Below are 22,992 nucleotides of genomic sequence, written 5' to 3'. Positions count from 1 at the left end.
AAATGTATTTATAATGACAGGATACTTGTGAAAACACTATAGATGGGACAAATTAGAGTAAACATATAGAAGCAATGAAAATTCTCTGACACACACACAGAGTGGTGTATCCCAGGAGACAGTTACAAGACACTTGTTTCACCAGGACATTCAAGAAATGCTGAAGGTTTTTCAACTATAACTCAACCTGAGGTGAACTGGTGATTTTAATTCACTCCCAGGTATTTTTAATTTCATATATATAACATATAGATAATAGTCAGTCCCCTACTGATGTATTCTGGCACTGAATCATTGCGAGCTTTTTTTAAAATAAATATTTCTTAGGCTTTGTTCTATCACATAGGAGTCTCAAATCTTTCCTGTAAGGGAGTCCTTTGACTTCAAATTTATCAGGTCTTGGCTCCAGAACTAAAAGGGATTGAAGAATTTGGTGAGAAGGTGTGTCAGGGTGATGCCTGAAAAAGGGATGGTTGGACATGGTTTCATGTTCCTATGTAACTTGCAATAAAATAAGTCCTGATTTCATTGAGGCTCCTGCGATAACAGCATGTGATACACAGGGACTTCATTCTACATACAATAAGCTTTGCTGCTGGAAAATATATGCAATTATTTTTGCTTGTAATGGTTACTGAAGTTGTAAAAATTTAAAATAATAATATTCTCAGGTTCCTACCTGGCTTTTGATTTTGAGCTTGAGAGACAAATCTAGTAGCCTGCTGCCTAAGGAATGAAAGAATGATTTGGGTGCCTAAATGTACTATATCCAAAGGTGGAAACTGAAGTGGACAATTCCGCAGATTAAGTGCTTTAAGAGATAGTACATTTCCTGAAAAAAAACAGTAACCTGAATTTAATACCACAAATTCTGCACGCAAAATAAATTCCATTTGCTTGTTTATAAAGTAACTCAAATGAACTAGAATCTTTTAGCAAAAGATAAATAATTTTTCCATGAAATGGAAGTAACTGATATTAAAATGACTGTTTTACTCTCGACAATTATGTAATAACCCTTACCTAATTCAACCGGTAACTCTCTGAGTGGGTTTGTCTCCAACAAAAGTGTTCTAAGACATCTGAAAAAAAAATCCTTTTACTGTCTTTACACATTTTACTGCATATATTACTTGTAAATCCATAGACTAAGAAAATATCACAGCTAACTACAAAACAGCATTATGACTGATTTTACTTTTGTCACCCTTTCCCCAAGCAGTTATTTGGCTGTCAGATTAAAAATCCCCTAAATGAAGGATTAAACAGCTCCATCTGTGGGGGTGACAGCACCTCCAACAATGCAGCACTCCCTCTGTATTACAATGAAGGATCAGCTTAGACTGCAAGTTCAAATCCTGGAGTGGGGTTTGCCGTCACAACCTCTGACTCAGGCGCGAGAGTACAGCCAATTGAGCCAAACTGACACATTGAAAACATGAGCGGAGTCATTCTGAAACAATCCAGTGATATTAACAAACCCAGGGATGTTTGCCACCAAGTACTCATCTCTAAAAAACTTAGACCAAAGCTGTGTGGTCCAGTTGCAGCAATATGGTTTATATAAAAAGTACACATTCTTCATGGCTTGTCTGTTGTACAGCAACATTACAATCTTACTTTTTTTTTGTTATTCAAAATCTGAGCCCAAGATAGATCAGTAAGGTCCTATCCCTCTAGGTAACTAAAACTTTTCATTAGTTGGATCTTTCATTTTTCAGGCTAAGGAAACATTTTATATGGCTGGGAAATTCAGTTAAGTGTCTAATTCCTGCGATGTGTCCTCTCAGCCTGATCTGAAAAAATGATCCGCTTGAATAGATAAACCCCATTTGAAATAAAGGGAACAACTATCTTGTGTTATTTCTCTGATCCATATCTCCAACACAATGATGTCTTAAGTCTCTGAAAAATATAATCCCATTGAAGGCTTAGAGCGTGGAGAGAGGCAGAAAAAGAGGAAATAACTTGGTGTTACTGCCTGAATGTTGTGGAAGGGGAATTTCCAAGGGTACTTAAGATCACCAATGCCCTATCACTCACCTTGAGAGCATCAATAGTGTATTGTTAAAGGAGTTTTAACTTCTACAAATTATTATCCACAAAGGGAAGTGCAATGTTGTTTATGGGGTTTATGCTGGCCACAAATCAAATTATGACACTGGAGCACTCCGTGTACTGTATAAACCATCATCATCTCAAGTTACTTGCCAATCAAAGCAGATTGTGTAGCAGGGTCCACTAACAGTCCTGGTGAGATTTGGAGACTGGCTGAGGATATCAACACTAACCTCTTCATTCAAAAGGTTTATAAGGTATGGACAGCTTCATACCAGCACATATTCTGAGCTACATTTTTGGAGTCTCTGCCAAAGAAAAGTGTCAAATTTGGTTCAAACTACCTGAATTTAACTACAAAAACAAGAATGATAGAAAATACAACAAAAACAGAAGACTCAAGTAGGGCTTTGATGTAGATCAGAGAAGAAAATAATTTAGTGCTGCCCAGATTTTGTCATTGATTTAGCATGGTAATGAGATACATCATGTGGTGCGTGGGAAGCTACCGCTGTGTGAAACTCTTTTGGTTCTACAACGAACAATGGAGGCGAATTTGTTGGTACACTGGTAAATTCTACTGTAGGGTGATGGGTTATTTGTTGGTACACTGGTAAGTTCTACTGTAGGGTGATGGGTTATTTGTTGGTACAATGGTAAGTTCTACTGTAGGATGGTGGGTTATTTGTTGGTACAATGGTAAGTTCTACTGTAGGGTGATGGGTTATTTGTTGGTACAATGGTAAGTTCCACTGTAGGATGATGGGTTATTTGTTGGTACAATGGTAAGTTCCACTGTAGGATGATGGGTTATTTGTTGGTACAATGGTAAGTTCCACTGTAGGATGATGGGTTATTTGTTGGTAACATGGTGCTATTACAAAAGAATTGCTTTCCTTTGTTATGTGTTGAATTCTGATTGATTATTGGCAAAATCACAGCTGTTTACTTTTATACTTACTGTATTTTTTTAAAGTTGCACCAGTCTATAAGTTATTACCCTCATAACTAAAGCTGCATTTTATGATATTTGTAGCAGTATTTTTTTGTCTATCACATGATATTCTCTGTTATCCATCATATACAATATAATAAAAACACTCAAACTGCACTGACATCTAACAGGAATTATCACACCAAAAAAATTAACATGATTGATCAATGCAAATTCTCCATGTGTATTGTTCAATACCGCAGACACCAGATTGTTCTTAAAACCATAAACAGTAAATTTTGAATGATCTGTTCTACTACCAATCGCCCCAGGGAAATTGTGTCCATTAAATACTGGAAATAAGTTAAACTGTTTATTTTATTTTGCCGCAGGGAGGCCAGGTATTTGGGGCAGACCTGGTTGTGCCACGATTCTGTCTCATTTAAACTGGCTCTTTAAATTCTGGGGGAAGGAGCAAACATGGATCTTTTTCCTACTCCCCTTCGTCAAGGGTGCATGCCTGGACGAGATCCTAGCTTTTCCAGGAAATTCCACCCTTTACGCCCTTCTTGGGCCTCAGTGAACCTCACACCAGCTGAGCGTTGGTGCGAGTCCCATTGAGGCCTGTAAAAAGGTCACAAACTTTTACTAGGGTTACAGCCCCATTTTCTCCATTAGAAGCAGAAGATCTGAAGAAGAGCAATTTCTTCGGTTCTAGCTGGGTGTCGAGGCAGCATTGCGCCACTCTGATATTCTCGCTAGCAGTTTAGGGCGAGTGCTGCTGATGCATCCGCCCCGGCCATACAAACGATCCCATCCCTGGCATTTAGTACAGGACCTGCAGCTGGTGGTTCCTCTCCGCTGCACTTGACCAGCAAAGTGGACCCCCAGGAATTTTTAGGCCAATGTTCCCTCAAGATATCTAAGATCAATCAGAGTTAGGACCCTGGACCCATACCTGTGATTTCCAATTCCAGCAGGTAGCTTCTGCAGTCTGTTCTTTCTCAAGTCCAACCACACTAGCTGAGGCAGATGATTAAACAGTTCATCCGGCAGCTCCTGAAGTAAATTGCCTTCCAGATACAGATGCTGTAGGAGAGCAGAAGCCATATATACTAGGAGTCATCAAAACAAATTAAAATGTTTACCATATTTTAAACTTAAATATACATGCACACAGGTCTGTCTAAAATAGACTTATTTTGTGTTTGATAATGTATGTCTTATCAAGATAGATAACATAAATGCAAACAAAACAATACAAAAAGGTAAACAAATAGGGGGTAACTTTGACTTTGACTGATAGTGTAAAATGGGCAATATCGGTTCAACCGCCCATTACACATCTCTCCCGATTTTTACCCCCATATAGAGAAATAGACACATACCACAGACAGTTGTAGGTAGGCAGATACACTGTTCTACCTACATTAGAAATATATACATATAAATAAATAAATCAGAAAAACAAAGAGATTTTCATTTTATGGTTGCTAGCTGCAAGAACATCTTCCCATATTAATACAGTACAATATTTTAGTTAATATCAAATTTCAGACCAAACTTATTCAATACATGTTATACTCATATTGAAAATACTGTTTTAGGGCTCCCTTGAGTGCTCAGCAAGTTTATCCATTGAGTCACTGAGCTATACAGAAAAAGTTCCATCCTTGATCTATACCAAGTTAGCTGAGTTCGCTTGTGTAGTAGGGCATACAGTTGGACTCGGCATCCTTAGTTTAGGAAGGGAAAAATTTGCCAGGGTTCTTTCTCCTGATTGCTATTCAGCGGCCACTTCTGAAAGTGAACATTGTGTGAGGATAGGATCATAATCAGCTGCAATGCTTCTCCTAGTAGAATAGCCTACTGACATTAATGGTCAACACTCACTGGTGAATAATGGCCTCATGGCAAGTTAGTGGAGGGCAACTGACGACCATGGAACTGTACCCCACCAAGAGGGTCTTCAGGGCAGGAGGGGAGGGAAGAAAATTGGTTAAAAAAGCCCCAATTTTAGGATCATAGGAAAAATTGGGTTCAGATTGCCCATTCTACAGTGCAATGGGCTGGTCGTGCCTGGCCCAATTTTCCAATGGGAGTGACGCCACCTAATTTTGAATAGATTACAAGTTCATGAAAAGCTTGCTCATAGAGCTTGGAAATCTGCCGAGGAAGCAGCTTTTGAAGAGTTGCAGCTAGCCATTAAATAGCAAGTTGTGGTGGTGGCATGGTGTAACTAAAATTATTACTAAGAGAGTGAGGATAAAAGTTAGAAGAAATTTGTTGAAGCAAGAAATGCTGTGCCACTGTGAGTGGTTGGGCAGAGACCACAAATTTCTTCTAACTTCTCTCCTCACTCTCTTAGTAATAATTTTAAATAGATAACCCCTTGTTACTGACTTCCTAACCAAAGGAAATAGCCTTTCTCTATTTACTCTACCATTTAAAAAACACACACACACCCTAGGGGCGCATATTCGGTATTGCCAGAGGGAGAAGGCTGCCAAATGAAGTAGCAGAGACCATTGCATCTTTTACGGGAAAATTGGATACATATTTAAGACAGAGGAAGATACAGCGTAATTGGGAGAGAGCAGGGCAGTGGGATTAGTTTTGGATAGTTCTAGCAAAAAGTCGACACAGACACAAAGAGCCAAATGGCCTCTGTAAATGGTGCTGTAAACTTCTATGTTCTAATGCATAAATTATATTACCCACAGGTAAATGCAGTGAGAGTCCTATATAGTTCTACAGTTCTAGATATTAAGGTGTGTGTTGTTCGGTGACAGAACCGGGGTCATCCCTGGTCAGGGACTACTGAAAGGGGTGAGGCTACAGCAGCATTACAGCATTAGATCCTGTCGGCATTGTGCAAGAGACCATCTCCTTAGAAGGTAGCCCTGGGGCTGGTCAGATGATGGGTATGAGGCTGGTCTACAGGGAGAGGCCACATATCTTCTGGTGTTTTTGCAGCTCCATGTCTGTACATTACTCACTCTGGCTTGTAGGTATCTCAAGTACTTAGACTCCATTTTGAGCACAGAAATGCTGAAAGAGGTTTTCTGAGTGATGTATTTTCTAGTCCATAGAATTTATTGCTAAACATAACCTGTGTATTTTAATTGAATGATATTGTTACTATGCCTGCAGTTTTGCTTCTGTAATAAAATAAAACACAGAAATGAAAAAACTTATGTAGCTGTTCATTGAATACTGAAAATTAAGAAACATCCTGTGGCTCTGTAAATTTAGTACTTTTCTACAGAATTTAGGAACAGCACAAAATGTTTAAGACATGAATTATACAACTTTATTCTTTAAGATAGATATTTAGATGTATGAACTTTCTCTGATTATTAAAAGAGAGGAATCCTGTTCCACTATTAATATTGGAAGTTCTAAACATTAATTTTAGACAATGCCTACATTCTGGACCTCTTTATAAAGTGCAGCAACTTTCCTGCATTCTGTCACATTGCCTCTCCCGAAAATTGTCTCCTTAGATTTTGATTCAGATATGTTGTCCCGGGATAATATTTGATCATGCCAGACAGTAAAAGTTGTGAATAATATTTGCCACATAATCTCATTCCATGTCTAGTTAAGTTCTAAAATGACGAAACTGCTACAGTACTTGCCTCAATCCCTCTTGTTGTCATGGCTTGTATTGTGGAGCCATGGTATAAAATCACATATCCTAGCTCAATCTCGTAATCTGGGCTGCTGCTTTATGTACCTGGTGTGAGATATCCAGTGGTATAGTTCTAGACAATTAATGAGTACAACCATCCTGCACAGTACATATTGCGCCACATATATAAATACTGCCTCAAATTACCATATTGTAGGGGCTGACCCAATCATGTTCCATTGCTAGTCTCTTGCCCGTAGCCCAAACTCTAATGAATACCATAATTTGCTTAGTGTAAAAGAACACAAAAATATGGAAAGAATGTAATTAAGTCCTAAAATTAACTTAAATGCATTCTGATGCTTATGCATGCAAAATAATGGACGGTCTCAGTTCAGAAGAAATGGAATTGAAATGTTGTGATAAACATTTAGGAAATGATCTTCTTGTGATGGATGGCATAGCACTTTTGGTGTACTTCAGACCCATTTTTAGGGGAAAAAATCTGCCCACAATTCTATGCCAAATTGTTTATCATGACAACACTGGAATTTCTGTGTGCACATTTTTATTCTGCTGGTGGAAAAATAAGACATCCAATTAGAATTTGGCTGCAATTATTGAAAATTACAATTTAAAGTGACAAAACTCCACCAAGCTTTTTGAACTATGCATGTAAAAATGATTATATTGTATTTGATATTAAGAATCTCCATAAAGTACCTTTTTTTCTTAAAAAGAGAAATGAAGTACAGATTTTTATATATTTATATTATCAGCGCATGAACAGTCGACTACACTGGGGTGTTAGGATCCTAGATTTCAAAACATTTCTGTTAAGGTACCTGTTACAATTCTTGACAGTGTCAATCTATCATCCTGAATAGGCATCAGTCATAATGCAAAAATGCTTCTACACGGGACAATGACAGGGAGTACAATCTTGAATCTAGCCATAGCTTTTTAGCGACTTTGTGAAGGTTTTCTACCAAGAGTTTCATTTTTATCTCTTGCCTCCCCATGATAAACCCTGCTGCACATATTAGCCAGTCTCAGCTCATGAGCAACTATGGGGCTTTGAGTTTTTTTGTTTGGAATGTGTGAAGTTTTTCTGTATGGCGGCTCGCAGTTACTGTGATCTAATTGTTTTGTTTTGGCACATGTAGATTAAGAAGCATGTATCTATTTCCTAACAAATATATTCATCATAAAAAGAACAATTTTATTTTACCAAAAGCTGAAATCTGAGCATAGCATCTATGTTAACAAAGGTTCGCTGCCTGTTTTGTTATTCTGTACCCTCACACTAGGACTCAGTGCTTGGGCAGGATAGCTAAAAAAAAACATACATAGGGCCACATTTCAGCCACACAAGAGCCCCATGTGACTTGTGAGATGCCAGTTGGCCGGGGCTAGACCACATACTTCAGGGCTGATTTTAACTCTGGTGGGAATAGGGAGTGCAAGGGCCGAAGTGGATGCTGCACCATCTGGACCACCTGAGCGGAAGGCCCGGGAGATTATTACTCCCAAGCCTCATTTGCATGTCCCAACTTCCACCTGCCCACAGCTGGCAGGAATGACGTCACCACCGGCTGGTGGGAGTAAAAATTGGTATGGAGTCAGGCTGCTACCCACAGAAACGGCCCCTGGCAAGGTAGGCAGGGATTGGGGGCGGGGAGGGGGGCACCAAGTCCACGATCGAGGGAGGTGGGGGAAGCCTTATGCTTTGAATGCTTGTGATACTCCTGGCCCACAAAGAGCCTTTAAAACATTTTTAAAAACAGACTTACCTGGGCCTGGATCGTTGCTGCTGCCAGCTTTTCCTGCTGGGCTAGAGACCATGTGGGCCGTAGTCAGGCCTGCGGTTAAAATGGCATGTACATCCCGATTACATCATCGGGAAGTGAGACTGCCATTTAATTAGGCCCATGCTCCTCTGAAGACAGGTAAGTAAAAATGGTTGGGGGGGTGTGGGAATGTGTCAGGAACATGGCACAATCCCCCTAGCCCCCACCATCAAACCCCCCTTCCTGCACTTGTGGGGGGTTTAAATCGGCCCCTAAATTTCTGCAAATTTTTGTTATTATGGGGTCAATTTTAACTTGGAGGCGGGAATCGGGGGGTGCAGATACCAAAGTGGGCAGTGATCTGTCTGGCCGCCCAGTGTGTGAGGCAAGAAAGATTTTAACTCTTGGGCCTCATTTGAATACCCAAAACTGACTCTTGCCTGAAGCCATCGGGAATGACGTCAATGCCAGAGGGCAAGTGTGGAAAGTCACGGAAGGTCAGGCCGCTGCCGGGGACCCACAGAAACGGTCCCCACAAGGTAAGTGAGGAAGGAGGGGGATTGGGAATGATTGCAGATGGGGGAGGGAGGCAGGATAAGCCTGGGGTAGGGGAGGCCCAAGGTATCTTTACGGGGCCCAGGGGACCACTCCTGCTCCTCCTGGCCTATAAGGATTCCATATAAAAATTATTTTCCCAAACTTACTTGGGCCTCTTCTGGCCACTCCATGGACTTCCACCATGGTTGAGATGTCGTGGTTCTTCCGAATATGGAAGTTAAAATGCTATCACGATGCCGATGATATCTTCGGTCCACGACTTAAAAATTTTTTAATTAGGCCCCTGCCTGCCTGCAGTGGGAGCCTCGGTCGACTTACACATCAGTGAAAATAAAATATCGCCTCGATAAGTGGACTCGGATGATTTTAACCCCTCCCATGCACAATTTTCGCTGGGCGGAAGGAGTTAACATCAACCCAATGTCTCTATTCTTTTCCTGTGTCTCTCTTCTTGCATCCCATGAGAATATAAAAATACTTTCTAGCATCTGTACTTTTTCTTTTTGTTTCCAGACCAACCAATTATGAATGCAGTAGGAGCATTTTTACCTCAGTTAATTTTCTTTCATGCTAATCTTAATATCAGTGACTTCCCCATCACTCTCAGCAGCCTGGAGTAAACACCACCCTTGCAGTTTTCTCCCTGCATTCCTCAGCACCCACAAATTGACATGCCTTCACTGTTTCTTCCCCACCGCTATCTACAGCCTTCAATTAACATCCTTCATTGTTCCCTTCTCATAAGAGCATAAGAATATAAGAAATAGGAGCAGGAGTAGGCTATACGGCCCCTCGAGCCTGCTCTACCATTCAATCATCTCATGGCTGATCTACAACCTCAACTCCACCTTCCTGCCCGATCCCCATATCCCTTCATTCCTCTAGAGTCCAAAAATCTATCCATCTCAGCCTTGAATATATTCAATGACTCAGCATCCAAGCCCTCTGGGGTAGAGAATTCCAAAGATTCACAACCGTCTGCGTGAAGAAATTCCTCCTCATCTCAGTCTTGCCCCCTAATAATCTTATATGTTTCAATGAGATCACCTCTCATTCTTCTAAACTCCATAGAGAATAGGCCCATTCTACTCAACCTCTCCTCATAGGACAACCCTCTCATCCCAGGAATTAATCTAGTGAACCTTCGTTGTACTTCCTCCAAGGCAAGTATATCCTTCCTTAGATAAGGAGACGAAAACTGTATGCAGTACTCCAGGTGAGGTCTCAGTAAAGCCCTGTACTACTGTAGTAAGACTTCCTTACTATTTTACTCCAACCCCTTGCAATAAAGGCCAACATGCCATTTGCTTTCCTAATTGCTTGCTGTACCTGCATACTAACTTTTTGTGTTTCTTGTACCAGGACACCCAAGTCTCTCTGAACACCAACAATTACTAGTTTCTCACCATTTAAAAAATATTCTGTTTTTCTATTTTTCGTACCAAAGTGAATAACATCACATTTCCCAACATTATACTCCATCTGCCACCTTCTCACCTACTCACTTAATCTGTCTATATCCCTTTGCAGACTCTTTGTGTCCTCCTCACAGCTTACTTTCCCACCTAGCTTTGTATCATCAGCAAACTTGGATACATTACACTCGGCCCCTTCATCCAAGTCATTAATATAGATTGTAAATAGCTAAGGCCCAAGCAACGATCCTTGTGGCACCCCACTAGTTACAGCCTGCCAACCTGAGAATGATCCGTTTATCCCTACTCTCCATTTTCTGTCCTTTAACCAATCGTCTATCCATGCTAATATATTACCCCCAACCCTTATCTTGTGTAACAACCTTTTGTGTGGCCCCTTATCGAATGCCTTTTGAAAATCCAAATATACTACATTCACTGGTTCCCCTTTATCTATCCTGCTAGTTACACTCTCAAAAAACTCTAATAAATTTGTCAAACATGATTTCCCTTTCATAAAACCATGTTGACTCTGCCTAATCGTATTATGATTTTCCAAGTGCCCTGTTACGACTTCCTTAACAATGGCTTCCAGCATTTTCCCTATGGCCGATGTCAGGGTAACTGGCCTCTAGTTCCCTGTTTTATCTCTGCCTCCCTTCTTTTGCTACCTTCCAGTTCACTGGGACTGTTCCAGAATCTAGAGCATTTTGGAAGATCATAACCAATGCATCTACTATCTCTTTTAGAACCCTTGGATGTAGGCCATCAGGTCCAGGGGATTTGTCGGCTTTTCGTCCCATTAGTTTGTCCAGTACTTTTTCTCTAGAGATATTAATTGTTTTAAGTTTTTTTTATTCGTTCATGGGATGTGGGCATCGCTGGCGAGGCCGGAATTTATTGCCCATCCCTAATTACCCTTGAGAAGGTGGTGATGAGCCGCCTTTTTCAATCGCTGCAGTCCGTGTGGGGACGGTTCTCCCACAGTGCTGTTAGGAAGGGAGTTCCAGGATTTTGACCCAGCGACGAGGAAGGAACAGCAATATATTTCCAAGTAGGGAAGGTGTGTGACTTGGAGGGGAACGTGTAGGTGGTGTTGTTCCCATGTGCCTGCTGCTCTTGTCCTTCTAGCTGGTAGAGATCGCGGGTTTGGGAGGTGCTGTCGAAGAAGCCTCGACGAGTTGCTGCAGTGCATCCTGTGGATGGTACACACTGCAGCTACTGTGCATCGGTGGTGAAGGGAGTGAATGTTTAGGGTGATGGATGAGGTGCCAATCAAGCGAGCTGCTTTATCTTGGATGGTGTCGAGCTTCTTGAGTGTTGTTGGAGCTGCACTCATCCAAGCAAGTGGAGAGTATTCCATCACACTCCTGACTTGTGCCTTGTAGATGGTGGAAAAGCTTTGGGGTGTCAGGACGTGAGTCACTCGCTGCAGAATACCCAGCCTCTGACCTGCTCTTGTAGCCACAGTATTTATATGGCTGGTCCAGTTAAGTTTCTGGTCAATGGTGACCCCCAGGATGTTGATGGTGGGGGATTCGGTGATGGTAATGCCGTTGAATGTCAAGGGGAGGTGGTTAGACTCTCTCTTGTTGGAGATGGCCATTGCCTGGCACTTATCTGGCGCGAGTGTTACTTGCCACTTATGAGCCCAAGCCTGGATGTTGTCCAGGTCTTGCTGCATGCGGGCTCGGACTGCTTCATTATTTCAGGGGTTGCGAATGGAACTGAACACTGTGCAATCATCAGCGAACATCCCCATTTCTGACCTTATGATGGAGGGAAGGTCATTGATGAAGCAGCTGAAGATGGTTGGGCCTAGGACACTGCCCTGAGGAACTCCTGCAGCAATGTCCTGGGGCTGAGATGATTGGCCTCCAACAACCACTCTCATTTACCCCTTGGTTCCCCATTATTTTTGGTATGCTTTTTGTGTCTTCTACTGTGAAAACAGATGCAAAATATTTGTTTAATGCATCTGCCATTTCCTGATTTCCCATTATAATTTCTCCTGTCTCAGCCTCTAAGGGTCCAATGTTTACTTTTGCTACTCTCTTCCTTTTTTACATACATGTAGTAGCTCTTACAATCCATTTTTATATTTCTTGCTGGTTTACTAGTTTCTAGTACTAGCTAGTTTCTCGCCACCCTCCAGGCTGAGTTGACACTTCCTCATTCCGTTTCTGTTTCCCCCAAATGCTTTACGTCCAAGCTCATCTATGTTTCCTGGCTGCCATCCTCCATTGCCTTGAGTCAATGTTCTCCCCACTGCTCTTGCTGGCCTTGATGTTCCCCCTATCTATTTTTTCTCCACCTCTCTTGGCAGCCTTAATTTCACACTCCCTTTCCCTCCCTGTTGCTTTTGGTGGCCTGAACCCTCCAGGTCTGTTTCTCACTACGAGATTTGGGTAGTTGCATTGAATTGTGTTCGATGTGAAATGAATTGCAGGGTAAAGATTCCAAAGTCATCTATAGTAACTGAAGCAATTAATATACAACTTCTAATAGCCATGATCAGTCCTGCAACCGAGGTGCAGAAGTGCAAGTTTACTGTCCTTTGTCACCTCAGCGTGTCTCATTAGCCAAGTAAAAATCACAAATCAAGTGGGGAAAAAAGGAAAGGAAAACTATTTGTTAACTTGTCAAGCAGTGCTGTCAGGTTTTGAGATTATAATCAGACTTTTTTTCCTGTAGATTACACAACAAATGGAATAATGTTCCTGTTGGTCATATCAGTAACAGCAAAATATATTTTTACAATTATTATCCCCAAGAGGGGCAACAGTCTGAATTTTTCATTGAATTTCACTTTATGTCTTCCATTGTTGGCAAAGTTTCAGCCTTACCGTCTGCCTTTTGGAACCCGAATTGCAGAAGAGCGAGTTTACACTGCGGTTTGCCACATGCAGTTCGAGTCTCAAAAGATAAGGTCCTGGGACGGTTAACTTTTGGGTCTGCAGATCAATTCAAACCGAAACTGCCACTGTTTACACAACCATCTTTAGCAGAAACCGCATTCCTGCTATGCTTAAGATGGCGTGTGAATGCATCCTTACACTAAGACTGTAGATCAAGACTTACAATAACGAACAAGTGATGTTTGGGTTGGAAGAGATTCTTGGCATGGCCAGGTGTTAAATTACAGCAGTTGTAATTATTGGAAAATGTGTTCAATTTTAAGAAAGTACACATGTTGATTTTTTAAAAATACAGCAAATAGTTCGAGCTGAATTAGAAATGTCCTCAAGTGAACCTTGTCAGCCAGCAAGTGCACGTGAAAACAAAATAGCAGAGGCACAACATGTAGACAGATAAAACCAATCTACCTCGATACATCTTGGCATGTCGCACTCCAGACAGGTTAGGTTTTTCTTACAAAGATCAAGTGATTTGTCACTACACCAAACATCACTGCGTCCTCTACCTCCAGCTTCACTGTTATCCGAGGTCGGAGTACAGAGATGTCGAACCTCAGGTTCACTCCACGGGCAGAAATCCGGCAGCTCGATACTCGGGGCAAAGCGAACCTCCATGAAGAGTTAAAGCCCCTGCACTACAGTGACACTAAAACAATCGGGAGCGTCGTGGTGTTGTGCCATATGGGCTTTTGATATAAGTCATTGACTTCCCAAAAACCACACCAACAACGGGATGAAACTGAAGGCGATTCCAATTCCTGAGCTAAAGTGCACGTCAGGCAAATAAAGTTACTGCGGGGAAAGTATTATGTGGTAATTTACTTAAGAAAGCTTTGAAAAAACAAAAAAAGGTGAAGAAAGCATGGTCTCTTGCTTAAGCTTTCCAACACCAATGCACCCAGTTCCCTAAAGTTCACTTCTGTGTTGCAGCGACGCCTCGGTAACCATGGAGATTCCTGTAGCGTCTGGTTGTTGTCAAACTTCTTGCAGAAACCAGGCAGGCACTGAACACTCTTTTATGTGTTGGGCGTGTATGGATTATTTTAAATAATCTCTCATATTTTTGCTAATTTTGCGAAAGAAGGCAAGTTAGTGGAGGCAAACCACAAGTGGCGTCAGTTCCAAACCATCGTTCCCTCCAGCCCAGGCGGCCACCTCCAGGGAAACGCCTCAACTGGTCGTCAGGCGGGACATCACAATCGCAGATATGGAACCAACAAACAAATACCGAATCTTACTGTGTATTTAGAACAGGACAAAGAGTTTCTGTTTCTTTCTTGTTTGTTCCAATGCAATGCAACAGTTACTTTTGTTCCATTGTCGTCCGTGCATGTTTTTATTCAGGTTTAAAAACAAAATACAATTTTTTAAAAAAAAGATTCATGCTACACTCACTGCACGTTCTATAAGAAATGCGAAGAACAGCGAAAGGGCTTTGGCCCAAACAAATCTGCCCCCTTTTGACTGTAGTGTTTAGTCACAAGTTCAGAGATTTTAAACGATTTTTTTAAAAACAACGCTTGTATCCACGGAATGTCTAATTGCAATGTGATATAGGGATATTACAACTGGCAAGCTTTACTTTCAGAAAGTAAAATTCAACAAGAGTAACATTACAGGGCATAATCGATAGCGTATAATATAGTATAGTAATTTGTCTCACTGTGGAGTTAATGCGCTCTACCTACCGCAGCCACAACGGGAATGCATAGATATTGAAATGGTAAAGACAAATACATTCATATATACGTGTTGAAAAATGTTTTGAGTACTGGTTATTTAAGGGTCTTCCACGAAGATGGGGGGGGGGTGCTGAAAAAATGACTAAAGAGACGGATATATAGTTCTGTAGCTCTAAAAAAAATTGTTGCATTAATTCACAATTAAACCTCATAATTCATCTTGAAACCTTCGCAGAAGAAACCTGGATGCACTACCTGAAAGGGTGGCGGAAGCAGATTCAATAATATTGATCAAAAGGGTATTAGATAGAAACTTGAAAAGGAAAAGATGCAGGGCTGTGGGGAAAGAGCAGGGGGGTGGGAATAATTGGATAGCTCTTCCAGAGCCGGCACAGGCACGTAGGGCCTCCTTCTGTGCTGTGAAATTCTATAATAATGTTGGTATAACATCGTACAACAGCTCCTACCCTCGCTTTATAGTCAAGACGAGAATACAATGTAAATGGAAACACCGCCGTTTATTTTGTTTACATTGTTCATGTTTGTATATTGCAGCCCGATTCAGAACGCTGAAGTTAACATAAACTTCTCCCCCTCCCCATATAAAGTAAGTAATACACTTACATTGATTTGCCCATTGCATAGAAGACAGCAAATCATTATTCGGCAGAAACATTAACCGTATTTAAAAAATGCCCTATGGTTAAAATAATACTGTAGAGTTTGATTCCATATTCTAAGGCTGTTATATATCGTTTTAACTATTATGACACAATTTAAACCCACTTGATCTCTGAAGCAGAAGTTTTCATTTCAGGAATTCTTCTTGAGGATCTGGTGGCGGAGGCGGGTGTTCCAGTGCCTCGCAATCGTCAGTAAAGAACACAAGGTCCTGTGAAATGGGTGTAGAGGTATAAAGTAAGTATACTCATAGTGCGGCAAATACTACCTTAACTAGAAACGAAGTAAAGATGAGGATTAGTATATCAAGAGTAGTGTTATAGTATCGTCAATGCGAAAGTGAAAACGACAGCCCTATCGTTCTGGTTTTAAAAAAAAGCAAAAACCAAGAAGATGACAACAGTGTATACGTTACCCGGTAGCAGAGTCGGTTGATCATATTGTACAAGCGTCTGATGCGCACTTTCAGGAAAGTAATTCTTTTCAGCTCCTTGCATTGGGGAGTGATCAGATTGTCCAAAGCATAGAGGTGGTCGCGAAGTTTGATCATCACACAGGAGTTCTGAAACGCGAATATATTTCTTCGTCAATATTTTCATCAAGGATAAATTGGTATAGATACTGAAACAATAATTACACCAAAACTTTATTTTCTTAAAGTCACAATTACTTACATGCACGTCAATGTAGAGCTTTGGTAGGTTAGCAACACAACGTTTCTGTGGAAGAAACAAATTCAGGTAACTACTGTACAAACACAAACGGAATAATCAAGTCAACAGATTGCCGTTATGATTTACCGTGATCGCAAAAGTCTCTAATCTTTCCATAGACTCCATAATTCCTTTACTTAATTTCAAAACCGCCGAGTAGCAAGTCGGTGGAGCAGAATCAGCAATTATAAGGAGCGTGGACAGGAGAACGATTTTTCTTAACAAATCCATAACTGTTGCAGTCTTCACAATAGACAGGCTGCATCAATTCCTAAAGCGAAGTTTCCCTGTTGGCGCCTCACTTCTGTTTGCGAGAATTTAAAGTGCGCCCAGTGCGAAACAGGTTCCAATTTATGAAACTTGCTTGTTAGCCCCTACTTTTCAGATGTGGAAACGTCTCTTGCTGACGTCAGTATGGATGTACTCCACCCCGAGGGGCACAAATGTGAACCAGATTGAATTGAACGGAACCTAGGAACATAGTTATAATGAACAAGAACGTTTCTGTTCATAAGGAGTGCTGTTTCAAATTTAAGATTTGGAAGACATATTCTTTCAGGTGCAGTGCCAACAATCTCTCCCATAAGCAGGCTCTGCATCCCTTACAATCTTTACTATCTAATACTTAGTCATACCATAGTGTGAGCCGGAGTCGTAAAAATGATACCCCTGTGTGTGTGTGAACTGGATACTGTAATCTCACACGCATCTCCATGTACACGTAACATGAATCATCTTCGGGAAGTTGGACTATTAAACACTGTAGGGGGATGAAGCCAATTCTAAACCAATAACCTGGACTATTTTACATGTAATATATGAACCAACAGAATAGTTTTCTGTGGATTGTACCCTATTTCATAACATTCCTTGTAACAACAAAGCATGCTACTCTACCCCTGTTAATGAGGTAAATTCATTCTACAGAGTAGCAAACCTCAAAAACCATTCAATTCTAATCTTAAGAGAGATCTTTCCTTCTGTGACTATTTGCACTTCAAATTCCTATAGATTCATGTGTTTCACCATCGAAACAGAAAGCTAAAGTCTTGACCTCCGACCCCCCCCCCCCCCAGTTTTGTGCCTTGGAGATTGGCCAGTGAGCTGCCAATCAAACCTGCTACTGCTTGCTAGGTGTGGGTCCCCTGGCAGTTTACCCATCCACACCCAAACCCTGATGGGCTGAAATGATTGAAGCCTTTCCAACATACGAGGTGTGTATGTCACTAGAATGTTTCAATGAACTTCATTGTCTTGAACTGATATGTTATGCAAGAAACACCATTTTGGACAGACATTTCATTTGTATCTAAACCTCATTCTCAGAAGGTTGTGTTTTGTGTGGAGTTTACTGCTTGGGAGCTGAATTTAACTTAATAGTATCACTTTTATATAAATCAATCCAAAATTCGTCTTAGGCTAAATAATCAAAAATCTCAATAACACTACATTAGACTTAGGATTTAACTGCCAAACAAATTTATTGAACAGTAAAAGAACATGGGCCAGATAGCAGTAACATGACATTTAATTTGCCAGTAATTACTAGCTCCTCATGTAGTAACAAATAATTAATATTTTACAACTTTTGTTCTAAACAATGATATAAGTAATGTCCTCACCTAGCCACATTTTTCCTTTTCTTACCGCCTATGGAAGCTTTCTTGCCTCATTATTTCTCGTTGAAGACAACAGACTGATTTTCTGATTTGAAAAAGGCAGGCTGCTAAATATCCTCAAAAAGTGACTGGGAACAAGGGAATGTAAATAACTGTTTGCTCAACTTAGAAAAGAACTGAAAGTCAAACACAAATTTGAACAAATCCCAAAGTTTCTTGTATTTGAATTGAATGGCTGGATCCCTCTCTTGGACATCAGCCTCAGGCAAATTGACTAATTACTGCACTAATTATATCAAGTTAAGCTGGGACATGATTTCTGTGAATAAAGCTGGTCTCGAATGCTTTAAGTACCACAGCATATTAAAGAAGCCCATCCCAAGACAATTCCTAAACAAAAATGCTTCATTTTTGACACAGCTCATTTAAATAAATGTTCAACACTTCCAGAGCACAGTGCATTACATGGTGGTAGTATGCAGATGTCAATTCCCTTTAGAAGCCAGCAGCTGTTAAAGAGCAATTGATGCTGCTCAAAAGGAACATGTTTTCAAATCTACAAAATGGCAGAAGCAATGGAAGAGGCAGAAGCAGAACAACACTATTCCATGTTTAGGAGAGGCAAATGCAGAAGGGTGGATGTTTTTGGACTTTGCTTCTTGGATGACCCTTTTATCATAGAGTCACTCCTATTTTTAATGACCTAAAATGCCTGATTAGTGTATTGGGCATTTCTTCTAGAGACTATTGACTGCCCCAAAAATACAGACAGTTGTCAGTCCATTACTTTTCATTTACTTTCTGATACCAGAAAGTACCATAACTTTGGTACCATAACTGGGAGCACCAGAAAGTTATGCTAATAAGCTGACTTTGCCTTATGGGGCGGGGTCAGCAATATTGTGCACAGGCACTCATAATGCCTGAGAAGCAACACTCTTGGCCCTGTACTAAGACCACATTATCATCCCCAGTGTGCCCTCTTTTAAAGTCTGCATTATGATTTTTGCTGAGTGACAAACTCCTTGTGCAGACAAGACTTCTGTCACCATCATCTACCTCTATTTGCTGCCGCCTTTCTTCTCTTGCCTGCTGGAAGGTAAGGCAAATATGCATGGTGAAGTTGCGTAAGATACAGCAGGAAAAAATAGTTTTGGGCACCTTGGCTGGGCTTCAATGCAGCACTCCCTCTGATTGATCCATGCATCTGAATTTTGCTTCAGGATGCCAATGTCTGCTCCACCAAGACCCTGCTAGTAGCATATGCCACATTATATTGATTTTCAGACCTTGTTTCTGGATGCCTCAATGGAATAAGCATCCATGACTCAATGGATAGCCTTCATTCCCCAGCAGCAATCTATCCAGTCTTCCTGGCTCTTGAAATATTGGTAGCATCATGGATTGGTATAAAATAAATGAATCATGTTAAATGCCAGAATATTGGGCATTCATATGCATAATTCTGTACTTATGGTCACAGACCAGCTGCACACTTATAGAGTGAAATCCTTTCTGTTCATGAAAGGGGTGGTATTTGGGGTTGTGACCTATATGACCACACATGCCACCATCAATAATGCCTTGAACTTTATTGAATCCAGTCAAATGGTTCCCCTCCATTGTGGTTGACAGAGCCCTCGACTGTGTCCGTCCTATTTCCTGCACTTCTGCCCTCACCTCTTCCCCTCCCTCCCAAAGTCACGATAGGGTCCCCCTTGTTTTCACCTTCCACCCCACCAGCCTGCACATTCAATGCATCGTCCTCCACCATTTCCGCCACCTCCAGCGTGATCCCACCATTAACACATCTTCCCCTCCCCTTTCAGCATTCCGAAGGGACCGCTTCCTTCGCGACACCCTGGTCCACTCTTCCATCACCCCCAACAACCGCCCTTCTCGCCATGGCACCTTTCCGTGCTAGCCCAGGAGATGCAACACCTGCCCTTTCACCTCCTCCCTTCCCACTGTCCAGGGGCCCAAATACTCCTTCCAGGTGAAACAGCGATTTACTTGTACTTCTTTCAATTGAGTATACTGTATTCACTGCTCACAATGCGGTCTCCTCTACATCGGGGAGACCAAACGCAAATTGGGTGATCGCTTTGCTGAACACCTGAGCTCAGTCCGCAAGCGTGACCCTGACCTGCCGGCCGCTTGCCATTTCAATTCCCCGTCCCACTCCCACTCTGACCTCTCTGTCCTCGGCCTCTTACACTGTTCCAACAAAACTCAACATAAGCTCGAGGAACAGCAGCCCATCTTTCGTTTAGGCACTTTACAACCTTCTGGACTCAACATTGATTTCAATAACTTCAGATCATAAGCACTGCTTCCATTTTTTCCCCATTTTTTTTGGACTACAGCTGTTGGTAATGGTTCTGCAGTTGCCATTTACTGCTCCTCTTTTGTTTCTTAACTTGTCCCATTACCACCTTCCTTGCCTTGCACCTTAATCCCTTTTGTCATTTAATCACTCGTGCCCTCTACCCTATCACAGACCTTCCCTTTTGTTCTTTCCTCCCCTCCCCTCCCTCCCCCCCCCACCCCACTTTCCCTGGCTCTGTACTTGCTTAAAAATTGTTACCTCTTTAATAACTTCCAGTTCTGACGAAAGATCTTCGACCTGAAACGTTAACTCTGTTTCTTTCTCCACAGATGCTGCCTCACTTGCTGAGCTTTTCCAGCATTTTCTGTTTTTATTATAAATGGTAAGAATATATGGATTGCTTATGTTGCAGTATGTTTTCATTGGGGAAAATAGATGAACTGACCGGCCAGGCAAGCAATGCATCAGTGACCTTGCATGTTGCGACTGTGCACTGGTGGTTGGGAGATTTGGCAGCTATCTCCTGCTGTTGCATGGAAGGGCCCAATGGCATAAATATCAAGGCAGTTGTTACCTTTACAATCGCTGACAAAGCTGTCCCTGTCATACATCTGGCTGCAGGAGTATGTACAGTTCTGTGATGGATTTTCTTAGGAATCAAAGTCTCCATGTGCAGGTGTCTTTGGACATGGCCAGATACAATTGCCTGGCCCTGTACACATGGGGGGTGGCATAAGAGCAGGTTCTGACTGAGTATCTATGGTCCAAATGCACCTCTCTGGTGTTCTTTTTCCACATCCTCCTTCAAAACCTACAAATACAGAGGGATGTCCAGAGAGATACTCATATAGGCAATACAAAATGGAACATCCCTGGTGAAACAGGCTGATCTAGAAGACAGAAGGGGACTTTAAAATGCTGACATTAAATTCATTTCTGGCTAAACAACTAAATAACAATGAATCACTAAAATAGGTGGAAAAGTACACAGCAGACACTTAGAGTAAGTCCGACCCAATATGGCTACTGTAAGAGTAAAAACACAATATGAGGAAAAGAATTTCCTTGCAGCACTCATTTTATCAGTCCCATAGACTGTACTAGTTTATAACTTTACAAGTTTATATTTTTGTTCATTTACGTGTTAAAACTTCATCCTTGAAATGATTGCATTTATTTTAAAAGACACAGAGTTTGTTGTGTTGATCATGCTTGCTGTCATTCCAGCAGCAGCACTTATATTTTATCCCCGAGGCTATCCTCATACTTGAAATGTTCAGTTTTATTAATTTGAGGAAATAATATTTTTTTAGGAACTCCATCAAAATGTTCGCATGGAGGCCCCATGGCTGTTCAAGCTGCTTGTGGTCATTTTGGACGACAAAATATGCTTGAAATTTGAAGATCAAGTATAAACTATTTTCTGTTTTTCTGAAGTTTCTGTTTCTAGAGGGCAAAATTTTATTAATGCATACCATGAATATTTTACAGCAATAACAAGAAAGGAGGATAATCATTACGAACATATAAATAATGTAATTTTTAAACTTTAGTAAAATATTTTTGTGCAACAGGAATCTTCCATCGAGATGTGCTAAATTGCACAGCTATAAATATTTATTAATAAAACTCAATGGGACATTTAAAAGCTAAGATTGCTAAAATAACTATTAATGTATATAAAATGTTATATTTTGACAGATTAGGAACTAAACGTTTGTATTTATGTTTCAATAGTAATGCCTAGAAACTGTTGTTATTGCACTCTTTGGCAGTTGAAAAGGTTCTAGGAGAATTAACACCTGCTCATTAGTCCTCACTGTTTATCTGCTTTCTGTAGCTGAAGTAAATTGTGTGCTACATTGCCCACAAAGCAGGCTGACTAATGGAGCAGTAGAAGAATAACAAGGCCAAGTAGCATTTAAACCCCTATATTTGGTATGGGGAACCAGTTTGAGGGATTGGGGCCTCTTCATTCATGCTCACAATGGATAAATCTAAAAGCAATTACATGGAAATTAACCAACAGTAAAGTGGCAAGAGAAAGTCTAACAGCGTCACCAAGAGAGCCTGGTTGGAGATGGTAGAAGAAGTTAGCAGCACGAGGACCTGGATGCAGTGCCGCAAGAGATTCAGTGACACCCCTAGATCAGGAAAGGTTAGTACATATCTTCCTTCCCTATCTCTTGCACTACTCCTGCTCACTTGTGCATGTGTGTTTCATCAGGTGCAGATCCCTCTAACTCACTATCTATGCACCCCAGGGTGCCAATGACTGTACTGGTGCTTGCGAGGGGTGCATCGCATGTAACCAGGCACTAATGACGAGGGATTAAGTAGGCAAATTAATCTCACATTAATGAGGTGTGAACTGCTAATTGAACAGCTGAGCGGGCCCAAAATAGTCGGAACATTTAGTTCGGTGTAAACGGTGCCTTAATCATTGTCATCTATGGAAATGGTAAACGGCGAGCATTATTTGCCTGGTATAGACGGTTGCCCGCAATAACTGCGGGCAGTTTCAGTGGTGTAAACTGTATTTGTATCTTTTTAAATTCCTTTTTTTACTGTTGAAATTTATTTAAACCTAGATATTACTTTGGACAACCATGTGTTTTATTTTTTCCAAAGTTTCCCGAATATGTTATGTTACCACTTTCC

General features: G+C 41.1%; 2 protein-coding genes across 3 annotated transcripts in view; both read right to left on the bottom strand.

Annotated features, from left to right (window-relative positions):
- The window catches only part of LOC137303978 (leucine-rich repeat-containing protein 27-like), a 52,483-nt gene extending 38,270 nt beyond the window's left edge, over positions 1–14,213 (bottom strand). For both annotated transcript variants that reach the window (XM_067972402.1, XM_067972482.1), the window contains exons 1-4: positions 13,716–14,213; positions 3,951–4,081; positions 1,024–1,082; positions 680–832 (exon numbers count right to left, since the gene is read on the bottom strand). In XM_067972402.1, the coding sequence (XP_067828503.1) occupies positions 680–832; positions 1,024–1,082; positions 3,951–4,081; positions 13,716–13,922 (550 nt within the window). In that variant the 5' untranslated portion in view covers positions 13,923–14,213. The remainder of the gene's footprint in view (positions 1–679; positions 833–1,023; positions 1,083–3,950; positions 4,082–13,715) is intronic.
- A 1,292-nt stretch (positions 14,214–15,505) lies between these two features.
- On the bottom strand, positions 15,506–16,743 carry LOC137303845 (cytokine-like protein 1). The gene is made up of 4 exons (XM_067972318.1): positions 16,471–16,743; positions 16,345–16,389; positions 16,086–16,232; positions 15,506–15,881 (listed from the first exon to the last, which is right to left on the bottom strand). The coding sequence occupies exons 1-4, from the start codon at positions 16,612–16,614 to the stop codon at positions 15,798–15,800; spliced, it is 420 nt and encodes a 139-aa protein (XP_067828419.1). The 5' UTR covers positions 16,615–16,743; the 3' UTR covers positions 15,506–15,797.
- Positions 16,744–22,992: the final 6,249 nt, after the last annotated feature.

The sequence above is a fragment of the Heptranchias perlo genome, chromosome 1 (assembly GCF_035084215.1).
Source record: "Heptranchias perlo isolate sHepPer1 chromosome 1, sHepPer1.hap1, whole genome shotgun sequence".
Lineage (NCBI taxonomy): Eukaryota > Metazoa > Chordata > Chondrichthyes > Hexanchiformes > Hexanchidae > Heptranchias > Heptranchias perlo.
Note: the sequence above shows the minus strand (reverse complement) of the source record. Positions and strands in the feature narration are given on the sequence as shown.

Coding starts and splice junctions, on each gene's coding strand:
- LOC137303845 (XM_067972318.1), bottom strand. CDS start 16,614: ATGGATTTGTTAAGAAAAATCGTTCTCCTGTCCACGCTCCTTATAATT. Junction 16,390..16,470: donor TAGAGACTTTTGCGATCACG/GTAAATCATAAC, acceptor TTTCTTCCACAG/AAACGTTGTGTTGCTAACCT. Junction 15,882..16,085: donor TCAACCGACTCTGCTACCGG/GTAACGTATACA, acceptor CCCATTTCACAG/GACCTTGTGTTCTTTACTGA.